This window comes from Cydia strobilella, chromosome Z (assembly GCF_947568885.1).
Source record: "Cydia strobilella chromosome Z, ilCydStro3.1, whole genome shotgun sequence".
Lineage (NCBI taxonomy): Eukaryota > Metazoa > Arthropoda > Insecta > Lepidoptera > Tortricidae > Cydia > Cydia strobilella.
In genome coordinates this window covers 28,085,567-28,107,806 of record NC_086068.1, presented here as the reverse complement: position 1 = coordinate 28,107,806, position 22,240 = coordinate 28,085,567, and the positions used below count along the sequence as shown (strand labels likewise).

The 22,240-nt window shown below is 36.5% G+C and overlaps 1 protein-coding gene across 1 annotated transcript; it reads right to left on the bottom strand.

Annotated features, from left to right (window-relative positions):
- Window positions 1–1,433: 1,433 nt before the first annotated feature.
- Window positions 1,434–21,150, bottom strand: LOC134754333 (protein henna). Its single transcript, XM_063690601.1, has 6 exons — window positions 21,037–21,150; window positions 13,341–13,644; window positions 9,911–10,270; window positions 8,205–8,467; window positions 7,537–7,766; window positions 1,434–2,498 (listed from the first exon to the last, which is right to left on the bottom strand). The coding sequence occupies exons 1-6, from the start codon at window positions 21,094–21,096 to the stop codon at window positions 2,342–2,344; spliced, it is 1,374 nt and encodes a 457-aa protein (XP_063546671.1). The 5' UTR covers window positions 21,097–21,150; the 3' UTR covers window positions 1,434–2,341.
- Window positions 21,151–22,240: the final 1,090 nt, after the last annotated feature.

Sequence of the window (22,240 nt, the reverse complement as noted above, 5' to 3'; positions counted from 1 at the left end):
TATGTCTATGCACTGATCAGTGCGGACGAATTTAAGTCCATTGTTTTCCATCCAATAGGTTTAAATTCGTTCGCACTGATCAGTGAGCTTATACATACGAAGGGTTTTGTAACAATATTCACTAAGCTCACTGTTAACATTTGCACAACATGATAAATGAAACATAACTATATACAATATTTTTATTTATTACTCAATCTATTTAGACTATAAAGGCTCCGTCACATTGACGCGGTAGCGGAATCGACGCGGATTGCGCGCGGTACCGCGCAACTGGGAATGCACAGAACGTTATGAGCTACATCACAATGCCGAAGCGCGGCACCGCGTTCAATCCGCTCTCGATACGCCGACGCCGACCGAATGCGGAACCGACGCGGAGCGAGCGAGGCGGAAGCGGCGCGGTCGCGGTCAATCGCTCGACTCGTCCGTCACATTGGCGCGGTTCGGAAGCGGAGCGGCTGTGCTGCCTGCGCCCGCCTACCCGTAGCCGTAGGTAACTAACAACGCGGGTCCGCGATCAAAACGCTTACAATCCTTCTACCGCGCTCAATGTGACATCACCACCTTGCTACCGCGCCGCTCTGCGACCGCTCCGGATCGCTTCCGCGTCAATTTGACGGAGCCTTAAGAATAAGTAATGGTCATTATCATTAAATGAAATGAAATAAAACTATTTTGTTCCGGAATTAATTTCCATATGTACGCTACAATTAAACTATTAAAGTCATTACTTAAGACATTATCACATAAATATAACACATTCTCACAAGTTAATTACCTGTTTTATATAACAGATCTTGATATATAAGGGACTTTAGGGACTTATATATACATCCTTCAACAAAGTTTTTTTATGCAAATTAGCCTTGCTCAATGATAACCAAGTGCCAATGCCTTCGTTCTGGTTTTTTAGATACGTGATTCTTAATTATACTTACGAGTAATTCCACTAACTGATTAGTCTACAATTCTAGTTATAGTTGTCAATTGTATATTGTATGTATTATTCTAAGTTGTACGTGTCCAGCGAGTATCATAGAACATTACTTCCTTATTACCTGATGTTTAAATTATGTAAATAGCTAGTGATACTTAGTCATTTTATCAAAAAACATGCCAGGTTGTTATGTGAACGCGATTCAACATCTCGTCATTGTAATATTATATGCTTGATGAGTACTAGGTACTTTAAGTTAATCTTGTACAAATTTATTAAATATAAATATGTTGATAAAAAAATTAAATACTTTTTTAAATACCTAGTGTCCAAACGTACCTACCTGCATTCAGTGTTGAGCACGACCTATATACCTTATACTACTTAGGTAAGTAGGTACTAGCACAGATTTTAAAACTGAAGGAGGCGCTCTATGAATTTATTTTGGAATGGCAATTTTTTTCTAAATAAACTACATTTTCACACATTCACAAAACAATTGTGACGTAATAAATATGTAGGTATATAGGGGAGAGTCGTATATATCGTACCAGTTTTTATTTAAACGTGGATATTATGTTTTTTGATATAGTTACGGTTGTATTTTACTGTGCATATAAAAGTTTAGTTACTTGGCTACATACATTCCGAAAATTCTGGGATTAAATTAACACATTCAACATGCATTTTTTCAGAAGCACAGTACCACCCTTATTAAAATGGTATCTGTGAAGCGTTTGGCAAGTGTATTGCCTTAATTTAGGTTTAAGTAACAAATATTTATTGCCAGCATCCGAAATCATACTTATACGAACTAAAAATACTTGGTTTGTATTGGTATTTTTTTAAATAATCAGTACAAAAATCAAATCATAAAAAGAACTGTTTTTTAACCCATTTATATTTGTAGATAAATACTGGTTACTGCGTATTTTTAACTTATCTAGATCACAAGTTATGTTGTCACAAACCCACATCAAAAGTTAGATCAATTCCCACGTAAATCATATTTTGTCTCAGCTTAGATTATTGAGCTTAATTCCATTAGAGCACTAAGCTGTTTGGTACATAACGTGTAAATAAACTAGGTTGTTTAATGGGAAAACTAGAGGTGGGACGATTTAACCGGCGGTACGATATATCCGACTCTCCCCGAAATATACAGTGATTAGATTTGAAGACTTCTTTTCATATTAGTTTCTTAGGAAGTATAGTACAGTCTCATAATTATACATCTAAACTATTTTCAAGTACCTACTTAACAATGATAGCCATTATCTTAAGAGACGCTGACCAATTTTTTCCTTTTTTATTTAAACGAAGTCGCTTCGTGGAAAACTAACTGTAAATTGTTGATTATTAAAAATACGTAACGCTAATCTTAACTTATAGATTATGCACTTATAACTTTTCCATAGTATTAAGCAACATTTCCATGTCCTGGTGGATGCCTCGCAGCAGGTCCTTCATCTGCCGCACCGAGTCCAGGATGTCTATGCTCTGCGTGTACGGGTTGTATCGGACACCGAAGTCACGCGGAATCGTAGACGCGTACTTACTTAAAACAAAAACGTCATCATTTTAGTCCTTTATCATATTAATTCGTATCATAATATTTGAATTATTTGAATTATTTTCTCATTTAATAAAAATATATTAAGCATACTACTTATATAAAGATGGAGCCTGTCAAAACACACTTCAACTTAACAATTGTGTTTTATATGGACAAACCATTTCTAAATTGTATTTTATTGCGCTAGAATACAGTAAATAATTGAATGACTTTTCAATTGTCACATACAGTGTTATGTGTGGTTGTGTGTGGTAAGGTATAGATCTCATTATTAGGTACTTAACAAAATATATATCTACGTACTGATTCACTTCCTACAATTTTTTTAATGCAAAAAATGGTGTTATTGTAAGGTAACAAAAGTAACTCCAATAAGCATTATATAAAATGTTCTCAAACATGCTATGCAATATTGATATTACGTTCTTTATATTAGGCTGGGAAGTATCACGTCTCAGGCGCGGCTAGACGAGAGGTCTGTAATGAAATTTCATACAAAGTTGCAGGCCTAGGCCGGGAAGTGGCTTTTTTTATTTCCATTTCACATATATTTATGACACAGCATCATGGCATATTTATATTACACTACAGAACATTTAGTAAGATAGATAGCTGCATCAGCGAAACTCAATTTGGCTTTAGAAACGGTCTAGTAACAAGAGAAGCTCTGCTAGCGGTCCAGGTGCTGGTACAAAACTGTTTGGAGCATCAAAAAGACGTGTTTTTGTGTTTTATCGATTTCGAAAAAGCATTCGACACCGTAAATCACCAGCTACTTATGGAAGTAATTTATCAAACAGATATTGACAGCAAAGACGCTCGAAAAATTAAAAATTTGTACTGGAATCAAACTGCTCACATCAAAGTCGGAAATATAGCCACCGAAGACTTAGAAATATTAAAAGGCGTCCGCCGAGGATGTATTTTATCCCCGAGCCTTTTCAACTTATATTCCGAACGTATCTTCTCAGAAGCCTTTGATGGGGTTGATATAGGCATTAAATGTAGTGAGAAGTATATTAATAATCTAAGATATGCAGACGACACCGTCCTGCTAGCAAATAGTGCTGAAGAATTACAACATCTATTAAAGCGTTTAAATTCGAAAATAAATCATTACAAGTTGAAAATTAACATTAGCTAGACTAAATTTATGGTAGTAAGCAAATCTAATACAACTCCACACATTTTAAGATTAAATAATACACCTATAGAAAAAGTACAAAAGTATAGGTATCTGGGCTGCTGGCTGAACGAGAACTGGGACAAGGAGCAGGAAATACGTGTCAGGATAGAGGTTGCGCGAAACGCCTTTGTGAAAATGCAGTCTATTTACACCAACAAGGATATCAACCTAAAGCTTCGTTGGAGACTTGTGAAATGCTATGTACTATCAGTACTTTTCTTTGGCTGCGAAACGTAGACTCTGAATAAGGCTATGGAAAAGAAAATAGAAGCATTTGAAATGTGGCTATATAGGCGTATGTTAAAAATCTCCTGGACCGATAGAGTTTCGAATGTGTAAGTACTTAATAGAATGGATAAAAAGTTAGAAGTTTTGATCACGGTAAAAAGAAGGAAAATATCATATTTTGGACACATATACAGAAATGAGAAATATAATATACTACAACTAATATTAGAAGGAAAAATTGATGGCAAGAGGGGAAGAGGAAGAAGGAGGGTCACCTGGCTTGACAACATAAAAAATGGACGAACGTCGATAACGCAGCCATGCTGGTAGAAATGGCTAAGAACAGGAGAGAGATGGCAAAGGTGGTCGCCGACGTCCGTTAGGGCATGGCAAACAAAGAAGAAGAATTTGATATATTTTGCAGTTTTATTTGTAGGTATAAAATTCCCAAAAAAATCATAAATAAAACATTATTAACAAATTCCAATAATATTGAATTGCAAATTTATAGTTGGTCAAACCAAATTGGCAGTAAATAAGAACAAAATAATTTTTAAGAAAAAAAAACCGACTTCAATGGGGGATGCCGCTGAAAGCATTCTTAGATTCCAGACAATGAAATGAAAAAGACAGCATCTTTTGCCTAATTATGTAGAAAAGGAGGTAAACCGACCCACTTTTCTAGTAGCATTTCGTTTTGTAAGGGTCGCAGTTCTAACCTAACCTAACCTACTTTTCTGGTAGCATTTCGTTTCTGTAAAGGGTCACAGCTCTAACCTAACCTAACCTACTTTTCTGATAGCAGTTCTGTTCTGTGAGAATCGCAGTTCAAAACACACCCACCCACCAAACCCACTTTTCTAGTAGCATTTCCGGGTCCGGGTCTGGGTCCGGATCCGAGTCCGGGTCCGTGTCCGGCTGTCCGGGTCTAGGTTTGGGTCAGAGTTCGGTCCGGGTCCGGGTCCGAGTTGGGGTCCATGTTCAGACCCGGGTCCGGGTCCGAGTCCGGGTCCAAGTTTGGGTTTGGGTCCATAAGGAAGAGAACAAATCGCCAAACGTGAACTATGTGTCATTGAATAGTTCCATTCTGATCATCATCAGCAGTTCCACTTCATCAAATGTCACTTTTTTAAATGTAAATGCTGGATTTGTTGATGAAAATACAAAAATCACTATATGTATGCCTTTCACATTTGAGGAGTTCCCTCGGTTCCTCGTAGGTCTCATCATCAGAACTCGAGCTTGACAAAAATATGTCTTAAAAACTTAAGTTGCTTAACAAACATAAAGAAGTGGACAAATCGCCAAACGTAAACTATGCGTCATTAAAGAGTTCCATTCTGATCATCATCAGCAGTTCCACTTCATCAAATGTCACTTTTTAAAATGGAAATGCTGGAGTTGTTGATATAAATACAAAAATCGCTATATGTATGCTTTTCACATTTGAGGAGTTCCCTCGATTCCTCATGGATCCCATCATCAGAACTCGAGCTTGACAAAAATGTTTCTTGAAAACCTAACTTGCTTAACAAACATAACGAAGAGGACAAATCGCCAAACGTGAACTATGCGTCATTGAAGAGTTCCGTTCTGATCATCATCAGCAGTTCCACTTCATCAAATGTCAATTTTTAAAATGGAAGTGCTGGATTTGTTTATAAAAATACAAAAATCACTATATGTAAGGCAACGATGTATGTGAAGCATAATATCAACATAAAAAACTATGTAATCTTAGTTATGTGGCTAAAACTACAGTCAGACGGATGCAAGGCGAAAAAATCAAAGATACATAAATATATCTTGAAAATTTGTGTAATAAATTGATAAACTACATGTGTAAAATATACGACACATGTGATAAAGATACCTACGTATAGGTGGTAGTTATATTTTGTGCCTCGTTTACTTTTAGTTTCTTTAGAAATAAAACTTTAATTTCGTGGAGATTTCTTTTTTTATTTCATTGCATGTTTGAGAAAAGCACTATACATACATCGGCGTGGAAAGGGGTTGTCGGCCTCATAACTATCCGGCCTCACTACGTTCGGCCGTATATATGCATTCGGCCGGCAACCCCTTACTTCCCAGCCTCTGTAGGAATGTACTATTATTCTTAAAGAAGAAAGAGAGAGATACCGTAAAAATCATTTTTTTGTGATAACGCGTTTTCCCTAGTTAAAACTAGTTTTTCATTACGCCTCAGTGAAAACGCGTTTTGGACTGGTTAAAACTAGATTTCCGTCAGTCCGTATTCGTGGAGTCCTTAGAGTCCTAGAACTTCTATTAAATGCATCTCCCATGTTTGCATAATTTTATTCCCATTATACACTTTGATTTGCAAAACGTGTAAGTGTAAAACTTACAGTTATTGAAAATAGGCCAGGAAATAAATGCCCAAAAAAGGTATAGAGGGAAATGCTTGGAACACAATTTTTAACTTCGTAGCTTTTTTTGGACTAGTTAGGAGATGAACATATCAAAAGTCCCCGGCCGTAACCCTGGTGCTGGGGGGGAGAGGGGGGTTTGAAGGTTCAATTTTTCGGTTTTTCGATTATATCTCGGAAACTATGCGTCTGAGCGACATGGCCACTTATACAAAATGAAAAGTGACATTATTGTCATGCTGGTATTAACTAGGTACTATCGGGAGACTAAAGCTCACAGACCACGTTAGTTTGGCCATCTTGAGAGAATGGATGAAGATCGAAGTGAAAAGAGCGTACCCGGGCCGCTTAGCAGGACCGTGTCCTGTCGGACGGCCCAGTGTTACGAAGTTAAAAATTGTGTTCCTAGCATTTCCCTCTATACCTTCTTATTGCTTCGCCTAAAAGTGCTAATGTAGGTTTGACAGTTTCACAATAAATTCAGAATTTTAGATGACACGACCGCCCACGACGGCGACCGCGATATTCCTCAAAATTAGTTCAAAATGTTTTAGTTAAAACTAGTTTTGATTAGAAAAAACCCATTTTCACTAGTTGAAACTAGTTTTTACGGTATTCTGCCTTTGTCGAAAGATAGTTGCGATGACGAGAGCGCGAGTGAAAATATGTAGGTACTACAGTACTACATAAATACCTACGTCCGTTAACTCTCAGAATGACATTAGTTTTTCGGGTAAAATCGGTCGTAATCGCGTAATAAAAAATAAGAGAAAATGACAGTCTCTTACTGAGTTAGTTGCAATCCAACACCTAAAGAGTGCAGTCGTCTTTTCAGCCTTAAACTATATAGAGTACCTAGTTAATACCAGCATAACAATAATATCACAATTTTCCAATTGTATAATTTTTATATGACTGGTATTATCAACTCTATATAATTTCCATCAGAACTGACGGTGTCACGATCTGTTTTCAAACTTGTTTTCGAATTTCAAATTCTGATTATATTTTATTTGTTTTATTTAGATTATGACAAAAAGTCAAATCGCAATATAGTCATTAACCGAATATTAAGCATAATATCATTAAATCAGGGCTTATTTTACATCGAGACAATTTAACTTTTTACAGTAAATTTAAAACTTTTTGTGAGTTAATAAGAAAGCAGAACAGAGATTAATGACCTGAGAGTTAACGGACTTGTACGATAACTTACATCATTTTTTCCTTGGCATCTTCGAAGCTGTTAGCTACGAAGTAGACGGGCTGGTACTCCGTGATGGGGTACTTCTCCTCACCGGTGAGCTCGGGCTCGAAGTCGCGCAGCTCCGGCTTGCCCGACAGGCAGTACTGCAACTCGCCAAACGACGACAACAGCCCCGCCCCGAACGCCTTCAGCTTGCCTTCTTGTCGGCACACTCCGAATTCCACGGTAAACCAGAAGCACTGTCAATATAGTTTAAATCCATTTAAATAAATAAAATCTCAACGACAGACAACAAATAATAAAAACATCTCATGAATTAATTAATATACTAATCTGACCTTGTCTCTAAGGAAGTAGATAAATATCGAAGAAAGAGTTTATAAAATAACTATAAAATTAAAAAAAACTATTTTGGAAAATAGCTGATAGGTACTCTTCAAACTACGGGATCGATTTTAATATAATATAGCTAGGAACCACCATAAGGAAACTCGCTTTCACGTAAAAGACCGCATCGAAAATCGAAATCGGTCCATTCATTTGAGAGCTACGATGCCACTGCCACAGACAGACCGATATATAGACAGACAGACAGACATTGCCGTCAAACATATAACACCCCTCTTTTTGTGTCGACGGTAAAAATAGATATTAAATATAAAAAGTGTTTAACTAACGGTAGCTAATCGCTCGATGTAGTCATCTGGAGCTCCGAGAGATGCTAAGCCGATTTCCTGCGAGAACTGAGCGAAGGCAGGATCAGCAAATAGCGGGGCGTGACCGAGCAGCTCGTGGCAGACATCAGGCTCCGGCGTGTACAGCGGCCGCGAGTGGTGGCGGATGTACTGCGTGCTGTGGAACACGCGGAAGGCCAGCCCCGCGAGGAAGTCGCGCGACGATAGAAGCCCCGCTACTGGCCGCAGGGTGAAGCCGGTGCAGTCTGCAAACAAGTAGAAGCTGTTACGTGACAACTGTGACACGAGAACCATTTGGCACGGAACAAAGAAACGTACAGTCACAGGGTACAGTACAGTAATAGGGTAGTTGGTAGTTGACACAAGTTGAATTTTATAACTAAATCTAGATAGATAGCAAATGAGCAATTTATCACAATAAATTGGGAACTTAAAAATGTTACATGGGAATAATAAAAAAATACAAGACCTCAATTCTTCGAAAAAAACTTTTTTTTAACTTTCAAATAGGAAAAAATAACGGTACCATTCGATTCCTTACATTTTATTTAAAAAAATGTATAGCAATCATAAACGCAACATTGTTTATGTGTGTAGATAAAGTAGTTTATGCAACTGTACATAATTAGGCCTTAAACACTCTTGTGATTCTATTATGAAACTCGCTGACGCTCGTTTCATAAAACCACACTTGTGTTTTCAGGCCTCTCGTATCAGTTGCATAAACTACTATTTTTCAATGGTTGTTTTCAATTAAATATTAAATATCTGGGAGACCGAGCTTTGCTCGGAAAACATATAAAAACTAAAAAATGCGATATACATAATTTCCACGGCACCAACGTGGCTCCGTCGGGACGCTTGCCGTCGTCTCTAGCCATGCCCACTGGTTCTAAAACTGCAGGCACAGAGACGGTGGCAAGCGCGCGACGGAACAAATCGTTGATAGTGCCATGGCGATACATGCGGCCGCAGCTGGTCCACACCTTTGCCGCAGGCACAAGTGTGGGAAACACAAATTCTGGACCCAAGCCTCAAGCCTATTGCTATCTTTAAGCTACTTGGGTCCAGAACCGTGCCTATTGCCTTAGAAGGGAGAGCCTGTAACCAGTGGCCCGACTTGGGGGCCGAAACCGCCAGAATGCGAGCGCGTTCAAAGTCGTCTGGGCTATTTTCTACAACTGAGGCATGGACTACCTCTAGACGAGGGGAGTCCCGCGCCCGTTGAATGTGCTTGGCGTCTGGGATATCCGCACTCGGGCACGACTGGCACCATGCTTCTCTGGCCTCCTTGAGGCTCGCTACCTGATCATCGAGTATCTGTGGAAGGTTTAGAATGACACCGATGAGAGACAGCGAGCCGTACACGGAAGACAGAAAAGCAGGTAAGGCCGAGCTGGCCGAAGTGCGAACTCCGAGCCCCCTAAACCTAATATATATATATATAAGAATTGCTCGTTTAAAGGTAGGTTTATATAAGATAACTCACAGATCTCTTGACTAAAAAGTAACTTATTACACTGTTGCCAAGCTCATGGTTGTTCTTAAAAAGTGCGACATTATGAAGTTATTAAAGTATGTAAATTGGTCTGTTTACATTATTTGCAATTTCTATTACTTCATAGTATCTCTTTAAAATTTAAGTGAAGGCAAAGGAAAAATGTTTCTTAATTATGTGAATAGCTAACCTTTTAAGAAATTAGATACATCCTCTAATTGAGGAATGTTATCTTCTCTGTATCCGCAGTTCTCAATCAGCAAAGGAAACACGTGATTGTGCTCCTTGCAAGCATGCGTCGGATAGAGCTCAGTGAGCTTCCTGAATATAACACCCCAAGTGGCGGTCTCCTGCGAGGTGTAGCTGACGTGCGGTAGCGGCTGACCGTGCCGGTAGTTGTAAGCGATGTCGGCAAAGTATTTGCGCCGCGCGCGGTACTCGGGGTCCGTAAAGCCTGGGTGATCTGCATCTAACTCCGACCCGTACGAGAGAATTTGGTTGGCGAATCTATCCAAGTCACGAATACGTCTGGGAAACCACGGCACGGCAGCTGTAACAAAAATACAAATGACAGTTACTATTATGTACCTACATCGGCCATTGGGTAAAATGTACTTAAGGTGTAGGTATGTTTATTGTCACTACAGCAACCAGGTATACCCACACAAAAATCAGTTTTTAGTTTTTGATGTATGTTTTGTAGTGTATTTACTAACAACAATATGGATCTCCTGGTCTGAATTAAACGATTTTTTTATTTTCGAATTTAAACTATCGTGAGACATATTAACTTAACTTATTTTTTATTTATTTATTAATGTTTGTATTTTTGTCACATTTAAGCACGTAAACGAGAACGTGATGTGAAAATAAAGGCTCATTTAGACGGATCAAGAACTTGCATGCGATTTTCGTTACGTTGCGGTATATGGTCGACCGACTGAATTCATTGTACTCTGAGCTACTCTGCTCTGCAGTAATTGGCAATGCATTCAGGGTTAGCCAAAATACTGGCTTCAACGTATTTCAAATACAAATTACAAAATAAGTTTTTGAAAGTATTTGAAATACAAAATACAAATTACAGTGTTCAAAGTAATGTATTTCAAATATAAAATACCTTTCAAAATATTTTTTTTAATTAATTTTTTTTAACGAATCTTCCTAAAAACATATCCCTGGCTATTGTCGGATAGGTTCCGCCCAGAAGTTGAACTAATATATCCAGACAATGAAAATTGTATCTAGGCTGGAGCGGAGCAGCACCAGCTGGTGGTGGCTGGCTGGTGGATTGTTATGAAGGTCCTAATAGTCCGTGGTGTACACTTAATTATACGGCAAACGATAATGATGAAATTTCCTTTTGCAGAGTTGCTCCTTTTGACTCAGATAATGATTTAGGAAGGGGAGCCAATCGAATTTTTGATGCAATATTTTGATTTAAGGGGGGTGCCCCCGAAATTTGTAAAAAATAAAGTTTTGATATGTGGTCAAGTTTAGTAAATTAATCTGTGAGTCAAAAGGAGCAACTGTGCAAAATAAAATTCCATCATCATCATCATCATTTGCCGTAAATCGCACTTTTATGCCGTGTGCACCACGGACTATAATACCTAGCGTTCTTGAGAACGCTTAGTTCTTTTCCCTTATCATTATAAAACTGAAATTCTAATTCCACCATATAGATGTTGTTATATAATGTACCTAAAATCAGCAAATACGATGAAGTCGATGAAGACATTGTCATCATTCTTGTTCGATTCTTAGGGGTTATAAATTCTACTCCAACGTTGTAATCGTAAGGTAGTTTATAAACTACTATAGTAACATTTTCCAGTCCCCTATGTAGCAGGATTCTGGTAGCCATCGCATTGTATATGCCCTCGTCCAATATATATAAAAAAAGACGTTCCATTATGGGAACAAGGGATTTAATAAAATGTATTTTGAAGAGTATTTGCAATACGAAATACTAAAAACATGTGAGTGCAGTATTTGAAATACCAAATACAAAATACTTTTCCAAGTAGTATTTGAAATACGAATACAAAACACGTATTTGTACCTATTTCAAATACATGTAATTGAAATACTGCCCAACCCTGAATGATCTAATATTACATGCAAGTTCTCGTTGCTGATCAAAACTATCAATACCTACTAATAATAAACAAGATACTGTCAAAAATATTTTTGCTGACTGTACCTATTTCATCTCATTAGCATGTATATTGTATATCAAGTACTTCTCGAGACCTTTCTAATAAACCAAAACTCGTTTGCTACCTTATTAGCATTGGAATTACGGATGTACCTACTCCAAATTTAAACAGAATCAGATACAGAGAAGTGGTACCTACAGGTTTAAGTTACAAGATTTGAAGCACACATATACATAATTATATGTATAGGTTCATAGGTGCAAAGATTACAGATACAGGGTCAAGCTAAATAAAAGTGTGTAAAAGTAGCAAGATTTCTGTCCAAAATTTTATTTTTTACAAGCTTTTTTCGTTGACTGTACTATTCTTTCCACATGCAACCAATAGGTAAATCATCGAGACAATTGTAACAACCCGTATGTGAAGTTTCAGCGCAATAGAATAATGGTAAGCATTATTAGCTTGCAACATTTGAGCCAAACATACACACATACGTAAAACCCATCGTTATACAATGTCCGATGCTACGACTACCACTTCCCGGATTTTTAACAAGCTTTTATTTACTTTCATCTGTCCCGTTGTCTGTTTGTAATCAAATCTTGCGAGTTAAATTTGACCCACTTCCCGGTTCCCGGTGAAGCCGAAAATTTGCATATAGATGTATGCAAATAAGTCGGGTCACAATGCAATATTATGGTACCATCGAGTTGATCTATGTTCATAACATGTTATGTTCTTTGAGATCTGATTATGGAGACAGCAAGGAGGTGGCCATATAGGTATTCGGTGATAAAACAACGCAACCTTATCGTGTTTGGGGTTGTTTGAATTGTCTCGATGATTATTAATTGCCTGTAGAAAGAAAAGTACAGTCAGTGATAGAAGCTTGTACCAAAAAAAAATATTTATGAAAAACTTAGTTTTATTAGGTAAATTCTTTCACTTAAAGTTCAAAGTTCCTATTAGCACACTTAGATGTTTATACATGTCACTATGTCCATGGCCGGCAGGAGCTTAACTCAGAGGATGCATTAACACCAGTTAATCACACTCACAAAGGCTGTGACTTCAGGCAAACTATGCGTTCCTAGAATTAATAACTACTACGGGGATAGAACCCTTAGGAAAAGAATTCCATATTTGCTTAATAGTTTGCCCGAAGCCATAAGATGTGAAAATAGGAAGTCTAAATTTAAATCTATGTTAAAAATACACTACCTCAATATTTTGTAGTAATTGCACTACTATAAAATTAAGTTAAGTACATATGTAACTAGAGACTGATGACCCCACAGTCAAACTCTTTATTGAGTTTTGCGGGGCTATGATTATTGTAAGAATACTCTGTATTTTATTAAAAAAAAAAAAAGGAAATTTTTGTCAAAAACTTATTAATATAGGTACTTAAATTAGCTCATACTTGGATATCTCTCTCTAGTTAAATAATTTAATTACATCTATTGTCCTTGTAATTTCTGGAAATGATGTTAAGGTAGCCCACGTTCATTTTTAGGTCTTCTAAGGCAGCCCCAAAGTCGCCGGTGCCATGCTCGCACTCTACCATGAACTCGTACCCCGGGCGCCTGGCTGAAGACCGGGACTCAATGTGGCTGAGGTTCACTCCATGAGAAGAAAAAATGCTTAGAAACTTGGCCAAGCAACCAGCTTGGTCGGGTGATTCAGCAGAAAATAATAACCACGTAGATTTGGCCGAATCACGGCCTTCTTTTATGTAGTTTCCACCGTGCATTAATTTTGGCTGAAAAAAAAAGGTAAATTAAGTACAAGTGTGGATGGATATCAAAATTGCCTCATGATGCCGAATTAGTGCACCAAATTTTAAAACTTAGGAGCGAAAGGAGTCCTTATTAGAATAGGCTTGATGACATTTTTTTATTAATAATAGTATCAGTCGATCAGGTTTTTTTGTAGGATCAAATGTCTATATAGGGCCCATTGCATTAAATCAATATTATAGTCAGAAATGACAGTCAGACAGCCGTAAATTTATACTTCACTCGCGAACCGATAAGTGAACATGACGTCATCGTCCAACTGAGAACCCATCTTAGTATGGAAAACAAGAAAATATTGCGTCTACGTATATAGTTGCTAAACAATAAACCAACAAAAAAGACATGTTTAGTTCAGAAATTTGCTTTACGACGGGATAGGGACTGGACAAGGATAACGGGTGGGGTATATACAAATTATTTTGTGCCCTTTTTTTTTAAATATAATTGAAATTAAATTAATACAGTTTTTACTTATTTTTTGGATTTTATTTTGTTTTTCTTTTAAAATTTGTTTCTTTTTAAATTTTACTAGATTTTGTTATAAAATTCAACATGTGTCATGTCATTCCCTACGTGACTTTTATTTATAATTATGATAAATGTCAGCCTGTCGTCATTCATAAATCATAAATGTCGAACTTCTCATTGATAACGTATAACGTATCACCCTATAAAATAATGAATTCAGGTTACATCAAGAATTAGTAACGAGATAACCTCCAACCCCGATCAATCGCTGTGTTTAATTCAGAGCATTGACGACATATTACTTATACCGTAGAACATAACATGTTATGTTATAACATAATATAACAGTACGAGTAGGTATACTATATTATACAACTCGTACTGTTACTAGGTATCGTCCTTACCCGTGGCAGATAAAAGGGCTTTTTAACTAAGTTAGGCACACACTCTCAGATCAAACTTCTAAAATACATTAGTCTTGATTGATTCATCAATTGCATTGCTACCCTAATTACCCTGACTATCCTAATTGCAACGTTACCTTAAACACATAGGTACACAATTAAATAAGTATGTAGCGCTACTACTCGGTAAAGCTGTATTATATTATGAGATAAAAAAACCGGCCAAGTGCGAGTCGGACTCGCGCACGAAGGGTTCCATACCATTACGGAAAAAAACAGCAAAAAAATCACGTTTGTTGTATGGGAGCCCCATTTAAATATTTATATTATTTTGTTTTTAGTATTTGTTGTTATAGCGGCAATAGAAATACATCATTTGTGAAAATTTCAACTGTCAAGCTATCACGGTTCATGAGATACAGCCTGGTGACAGACAGACAGACGGACAGACGGACAGACGGACGGACAGACGGACAGACGGACAGCGGAGTCTTAGTAATAGGGTCCCGTTTTTACCCTTTGCGTACGGAACCCTAAAAAATGTTATTTATTCAGGTATCAACCCATCACATTTTATACAACCCGGCGAAATTAGAACTTATTTGAAAATCGAACTAGCCACTTCAAGCCATATACGCAAAACAAAGAAAATATAACAATAGCCGCGAGTGTTGCAAAACGCTGCAGTAGCAGGAGGTTGAAGTTGAAAGATTATAATTTAACTTGTTTTAATAAAAACAACAGTAGTAAGTAGCCTTGCTTTTTATTGTCTCGCAAAAAGTAGAGTATTCTCCTTTGGGATAAAGCTGTTTTCGTATTGGGCGAGCTTGAATCCCTCGCTGCACTCAGGACTGTTTTAATTCCTGAGCGAAGCTACGGCTCATAAAAGACATGTCGCGACTCGTGAATAATAACACACTTTCCACACTTGCATTGAAATATACTATTATTTTTTTCTTTAATATAAGTATAACTCAATTGTCAACATCAAAAGGAAAAAAAAATTGAACTTATTAGTTTATTACCTGTGTCGATAATTATACAAGAACAAAGCAATAACATAATGTTTTGCATCAATTTGTTATGTTTATAATCAGTCAATTTGTGATAACTGTAAAAAGTATCTGTACTAAGGTCAAAGATATTGTAAATATTTCTAGCACGAGTGCTGATTAGATAGAACACTTAACCTTTCGCAGCCTAGAGGCCTGTAAAAAGGCCTTCCATTCTGTTGTATTTTGAACCTATAATTTTAACCGACTTCAAGATTTCAAAAGGAGGAGGTTCTCATTTCGTTGCTCCGCTACAAGTACATGCGGCCCTCACCAGTTCTAGTGGTTGCGGCGCAGCTCTACGGAACGGATAATTTTTGATACATTTTTATATAGCCAAATTTGATAGATTTTGTATTAGATAATGACCTATGTATTTTTAAGTTCCTGAAGTGATGAAGTCGATTGCAGCAGTAGGGTAAACCCTCCAGTGAATGAACGCCCCCCCCAGTGAATGAACAAAATCACGTTTTTTGTCTAAAATAAGAAATATAGCAATTTCTACCATTAGTCGTATTTTTTTTCTTATTAACAACTCTATTTCCTATGCAATGGCAACCCGTGATACATTTATTTTCGACCAGTTTGAATGTGACTGGCGTTTGAAGGTTACGTGCTTCTGGTTTTGAAGTTTTGTATGGAAAAATTAGATCCCAGATAAGAACAGTGTACGTTTGGAGCAACATATGAAGTGCTTATTTAATGTTTACCTGTACAAAGTTTAGTTATTTGGGTAGATTAAGAGTTAAACCTATAAATGTACACTTTGTCGGCGTATTATGCGATTAAGTCTTTATTTTTTATAGTCCCATTACTGGCTTACTAGAGAGAGGTAGACTAAGTTCAGCGGCATACGCAGTTAAAAGAATCCGTCAACTTGCAGATGTTGAGACAGCACGGCTGGTGTATTTTGGATATTTCCACAGCGTCATGTCTTACGGCATTTTATTGTGGGGCAAAGCCGCTGACATTAATTCAATTTTTGTTTTACAGAAGCGTGCTGTTCGTAACATATATAATTTAGGAACGCGAATATCTCTTAAAGATAAATTTAAAGAAATCAATATTCTCACTGTTGCTTGTCAATATATTTACGAAAATATAATGTATGTAAGAAAAAATCTCGACATGTATAAATTGAATAGTGACATACACAATTTTAACACTAGAAATAAAAATAAATTGGCGATTCCGAAATTCCGTTTAAATAGAGTAAACAATATGTCATTTATGGGGAACAGTGTGCGCTTTTATAATAAGTTACCAACTAATTTAACGAAATTGTCAATGAATAAATTCAAGTCAATTGTAAAACGACAGCTTTTACAAAAAGCTTATTATACGGTTAAGGAATTCGTAGAAGATAAGGATGCATTTATGTTAAAATAGAATATTGATGTATACCTATATATAGTTATAAGTTGACATGTAAAAGAGCTAGCTTAAGCCTATTTACAGAATAAACATTTTGAATTTTGAATTTTTGAATTTTGTTTATCAAATGTTCTGAAACCAGTAAATGAACGGGGTGTTCATTTACTGGTGTCGTCTAAATTTAATTTTTTTCAAAATTTATACGTAAATAAAATGGTATTATTGAGCTTGTTTTTTTGTGATTCTGCATAGAAAACGATTCTGATTCATTCAGCCAGTATTGGAACAAATCAAATTTCTATAGTCCATTTACTAGATTTTTCATGCCTATGTATGAACAGTACAAAATTTGGCTTGTTCATTCATTGGGTTTCTACTAATTCTATGTATGAACAATGTAACCACAAACAACGGAATGAAAAGTCTATTATTTTAAGCATTATTTGCTGAGTATGACCTTTTTTCATCAAAATATGCACGTTGTTTCTTGTTATAAATATTGATTCTCTTTTTCTTATTAATATATAACAGATTTCTGTGTTATTGGTGAATAACCATCATTTTATTACATTCTTATATATTTAATATCAAATGGAGGGGATAAAATAGTACATTTCGATGCTAGTGCGGAAAGTATGTCTACGCCTCGCCTCGCCTACGGCTCGTGGCAAGACTCGGGACGAGTGAAGAATGACATATCCGCATGTGTATCTAACGACGTTTTTTAATACAGTTGCGAAAAATAAGAAAAGCAACAAGTAAGGAATGGAATTCGAAACTTTTATATTATTAATTCTGTGACACTGACATCATTGACATTGACATTATGAAGAGGTGTTTTTCTAGCTTTTATTCGACTAGAATAGATTTTGTTATTATTATTGAACCCACTTCAATGAAAGTTTTTTTTTTTTCAAATGTTCTATAAGACAGAAACAGTTGTAAATATTAAAACATTGTACTATTATTACCTAAATATCGTTATTTACGATTATTTGTGTATCGTATATTTATAAAAACAATATCGAATGTTGCCTTTGAAAACTCAAAACATTCTTGCAGTAAGAAAATACGCCTCTTGTCAAAGGCTTTCCGTTCCATTCAGACAACTTAATAAGAACGGTTTTTGAACATTAAAAAATAAACGTGTTATAATACTTATAATGATGAAGAGGTAAGTAATAAAATATTAAATATGCATATTTTTCGTATTCTCACATTAACAGTAGGTTTTTATGTTGATTACGACGTTTAAAGGAAACTAATATTAACACATCAATAAGTAGTCATGAATTGGAACAAGTAAACATTTAAAAAAATTGGAAAAGTAAAAAGCACTAGTTCGCGAAAACCAACTTTCCGCACGCTATACAGCCACGAAAAGTAGCACTTTTTGAGCAACTGTATTAAAAAGATATGAACGCTTTCGCTATACCTACTAGAATAGAGCTGGAAACGGGTTTTGTGTTAAAAAGATCTTTTTAATGCTGATTAAAAAGATCGAAATTATGTTCATTCACTGGGTTTTACTGTGTTCATTCATTAGTTTTTTTGTTCATTCACTAGGTTTTTGGGTACTTTTTGATAAACTTGTCTATAACGCAATAACTAGAAAAGTAATAAAAAATCGTAGAAATTATATTCCTCTTCATTAAATGAGGATTGATAAAATTGCATTTAATTATTACAATTATTAATAAATACTGAGAAATGATTTTTTGAAATTGAAAAAATGCTTAAGTGTTTATTCACTGGAGGTTTTACCCTATTGCAGGACGACAATACTGCCGCAAATGTCAAAAATCCTTTTAGTGACATCGATTTTGACAATTGACACAGTTAGGCAGTAATGTCGCGCTGCAATACTGCTGCCTACTGCAATATTACTGCCGAATGAATAACTGCCGCAAATGTGAAAAATCCTGGCAGCTACATCAATCTTGACATTTGCAACAGTAAGGCAGTAATGTCGTGCTTCAATACTGCTGCCAATTGCGATATTACTGCCGACTGCATTACTGCCGCAAATGTCAAAAATCCTGGCAGCGCTATCACTATTGACATTTGCAACAGTAAGGCAGTAATGGCACGCTGCAATCTGCTGCCGACTGCGATATTAACAAAACTAAAAAATTGGCTGGTAGAAAAAACATGTCTCGGCAGTGTAGGCGGAGCGAAAACAGTCCACGTGACACGAGCAGCCAATCGTGTGCGTGCATTTCATTCGATGATTACTTGTTTGACACCAACTGCTACTAGAAAAGTGGGATAGGTTAGGATAGAACTACGACCTTCACAAAAATCAACTGCTACTAGAATAGTGTTTTAGGAAGGTTAGAACTGCGACCTTTACAGAAACCAACTGCTACTAGAGAAGTGGGTTAGGTTAGGTTAGAACTGCGACCTTCACAGAAACCAACTGCTACTATAAAAGTGGGTTACGTTAGGTTAGGTTAGAACTGCGACTTTTACAGAAACCAACTGCTACTAGAAGTGGGTTAGGTTAGGTTAGAACTGCGACCTTCATAGAAACCAACTGCTTCTAGAAAACAAAGTTATTGCGCAGTAAGTTTTTTGAAGGACAAAATGAAAGGGAAGTAATCAAATGATGGACAATATTTTTTTGTTTAAATATGAGCTATTCAGCATTGGTTAGGTTGGTTAGACATTTACTGATCAACTGATTTTTCAGCTGACCAATTTCTGCGGATCAGTTAAATTGTGATCCAAAATGGAATAATCGCTTACTCACTGATTGCTTAACAAAATTTGATTAAGGCTTAGAACGCACTGCGATTAATTTCTTGCGGTTTCAGTCTAATTTCTTGCGGTTTCAGTCTTTTAAGTGCGTGCGCTTATGAAGCATGCCGTATGTTACACTTTTTGCGGTTCTGAAACCGCAATAATATCATCGCAGTGCGTTCTCAGCCTAATGGGGAACGCTTACTGCCGAGTGCCGATTAAATAATTAATTTGCCAACCAAATAAATTTAGAGCAGCTCGATCTGTGTGACATTAATTGCGAACTGGTTTAGAAATACTTGCTAACCTTAAGTTGCTGACCAAGTATACATTTTGGATGACCAAATATATATTTTTGTTCATCAAAATAGGAATATTTTGCAGATCGATTAAATGACGCCTATTTATATTGCATGAAACCGTCTACTAAGAGACAGTTTTCATTGTCATGTATTTTCAACTGTCAAGTGTTACGGCCAATCAGAGCGACTAATTTTATAATATAATAGATCAATAGTATTTCTGGTTGGTGAAATTGATCAATCATAATCTTGGTCAAAGAAACCCATACCTAAACGAGTTGCAATTAGTCCGCTGGTGAGCATGCGTATTTTAATTTTGGAACCCCTTTTAGGATAACATTTTGTTTGAAGTTAGTCTTCCATGCTTTTTTCGTTCGCTGGTTATATCGTGTATGTACCTTAGTTAAGTAGATAGTAATGCTTTTGCTTGTTTATTTTGGGTTTCCTATTATCAACTTAACCTTCTTGAATATACGATAATAAGTGTAATTTATGGTAATGATGCTTCTCAATGTTTATAAACGGATTTATTTACATACTTACAGAGAAAAAAGGGAATATAAATGGAGCGCTGGGAGTTATTCAATTATAATTCACAACATTTATATGAGTCGCAGTGCTGTCTGAGCTGATATTATAAGTACTTATGTGGATCATAATTTAATTATGGCTGGATATTTAGTAGCAAGCGATATAATAAGTTTCTTAATTCATATTCAGTAAAAGCAGGATACTTAGGTAAAAATATGACACATAATAAAGAAACAACACCTTATGTGTGTGTGGAGGTACCTGTACTTGTACGTATTATTTCTTTAATTTCTGTTCTTCTGTTGTCTCCTGGCTGACACCACAATAAAAGAGTTGATCTACCCAAAAAGTAAAACGTCCGTTGCCGAATTCATCTTTAAAATCTCGGATACACGTGGTAAAAAGAGCTTTTATTTTAATAATGAATCACGCTCCTGATTTATAAATATGTACAAATATGCTGATTAAGCTTAGTCACTTACCTTGTCTGGTGGCGAAGACGACAGATTGTCTTCATTTTGGGGAGCATTGTATACCTCCATGTTAAAAGTGTAATGTGCGAGCGTTCCCTCGCTCGCTACTACGTAAACAACCGGCTAGCACTCGCGCGCAGCTTTTATGTCGCCTGTACCGTGACGTCATCTCGATAAAACCCACTTCAAAACACATCGCCCTAGTGCATAACTGATTAAGGGTCGGTTCGACCAAAGCGTCTGTCAACGTTAAAGCGTTCGCTAATTTTTATTGTATGGATTTTTTAATATGTAGTTCACTGCTGAGTATCAGTTTGTTACCTTACTTCACAGGTCATAGAAGAATTTTATAAACTGGGCATAAAAACATGTTCAGATATTATAGTTATTATATCCAACCGTACAAGTCGTTAAAGGTTATCTAAAATATAAAAAGTACCGCGTACAAACGTACACAGACCGAGCTCGTTGGCCTCGACATATCTACGCCTCAAATTAACTCACTGGTCGATGCAACAAGCGTTTGGAGTTGCCTTACTTGATATCTTATTTTCCTTCAAAAACACACTACTCATGAAATAAAACTATGAAAACGGATTATATCGCGTATATTGAATTTATAATACATCCCGACGTTTCGAACCCTTTACAGCGTTCGTGGTCAACGGGTGACTGAGGAAAAATTACAAAGTGCAAAAATACCCACATACTAAAATAATGAACAATCATAGACTACAAATTTTAAGGCTGGTTGTACATGCAAAATCGGTTCATAAGGCTAGTTATACACTACAATTATTTTCAAGTAAAGATATATATTTATACGCGATAAAAACTACGCCGGCTCCAACCCTACACCACAGACCCGAGAAGATTTAATTCCCTCCTAGATTGTAGGAGGGTATTTATCCCAATATGGGACCGGCAACAAACTCGGCGGGACACATCTTTTCAAAACATATTATACTCAGGGTATCCCAATATGGGACCGGCAACAAACTCACATAGACACACACATGACACATCATATGACATAGACTGTGAGACCTTAGTGTTGGATGATGCTGGACATTCTGTTTTTGGATCTAGTCTATACATATCTAGAAGTAGAAAGAAATCTTTTACTCAGAGTTGCAGTGGGAAGCGGAAACAGGGCGCCCAACTTTTGCGATACAAAGATGTACTGAAGCGCCACATGCGGAGATGTGACATT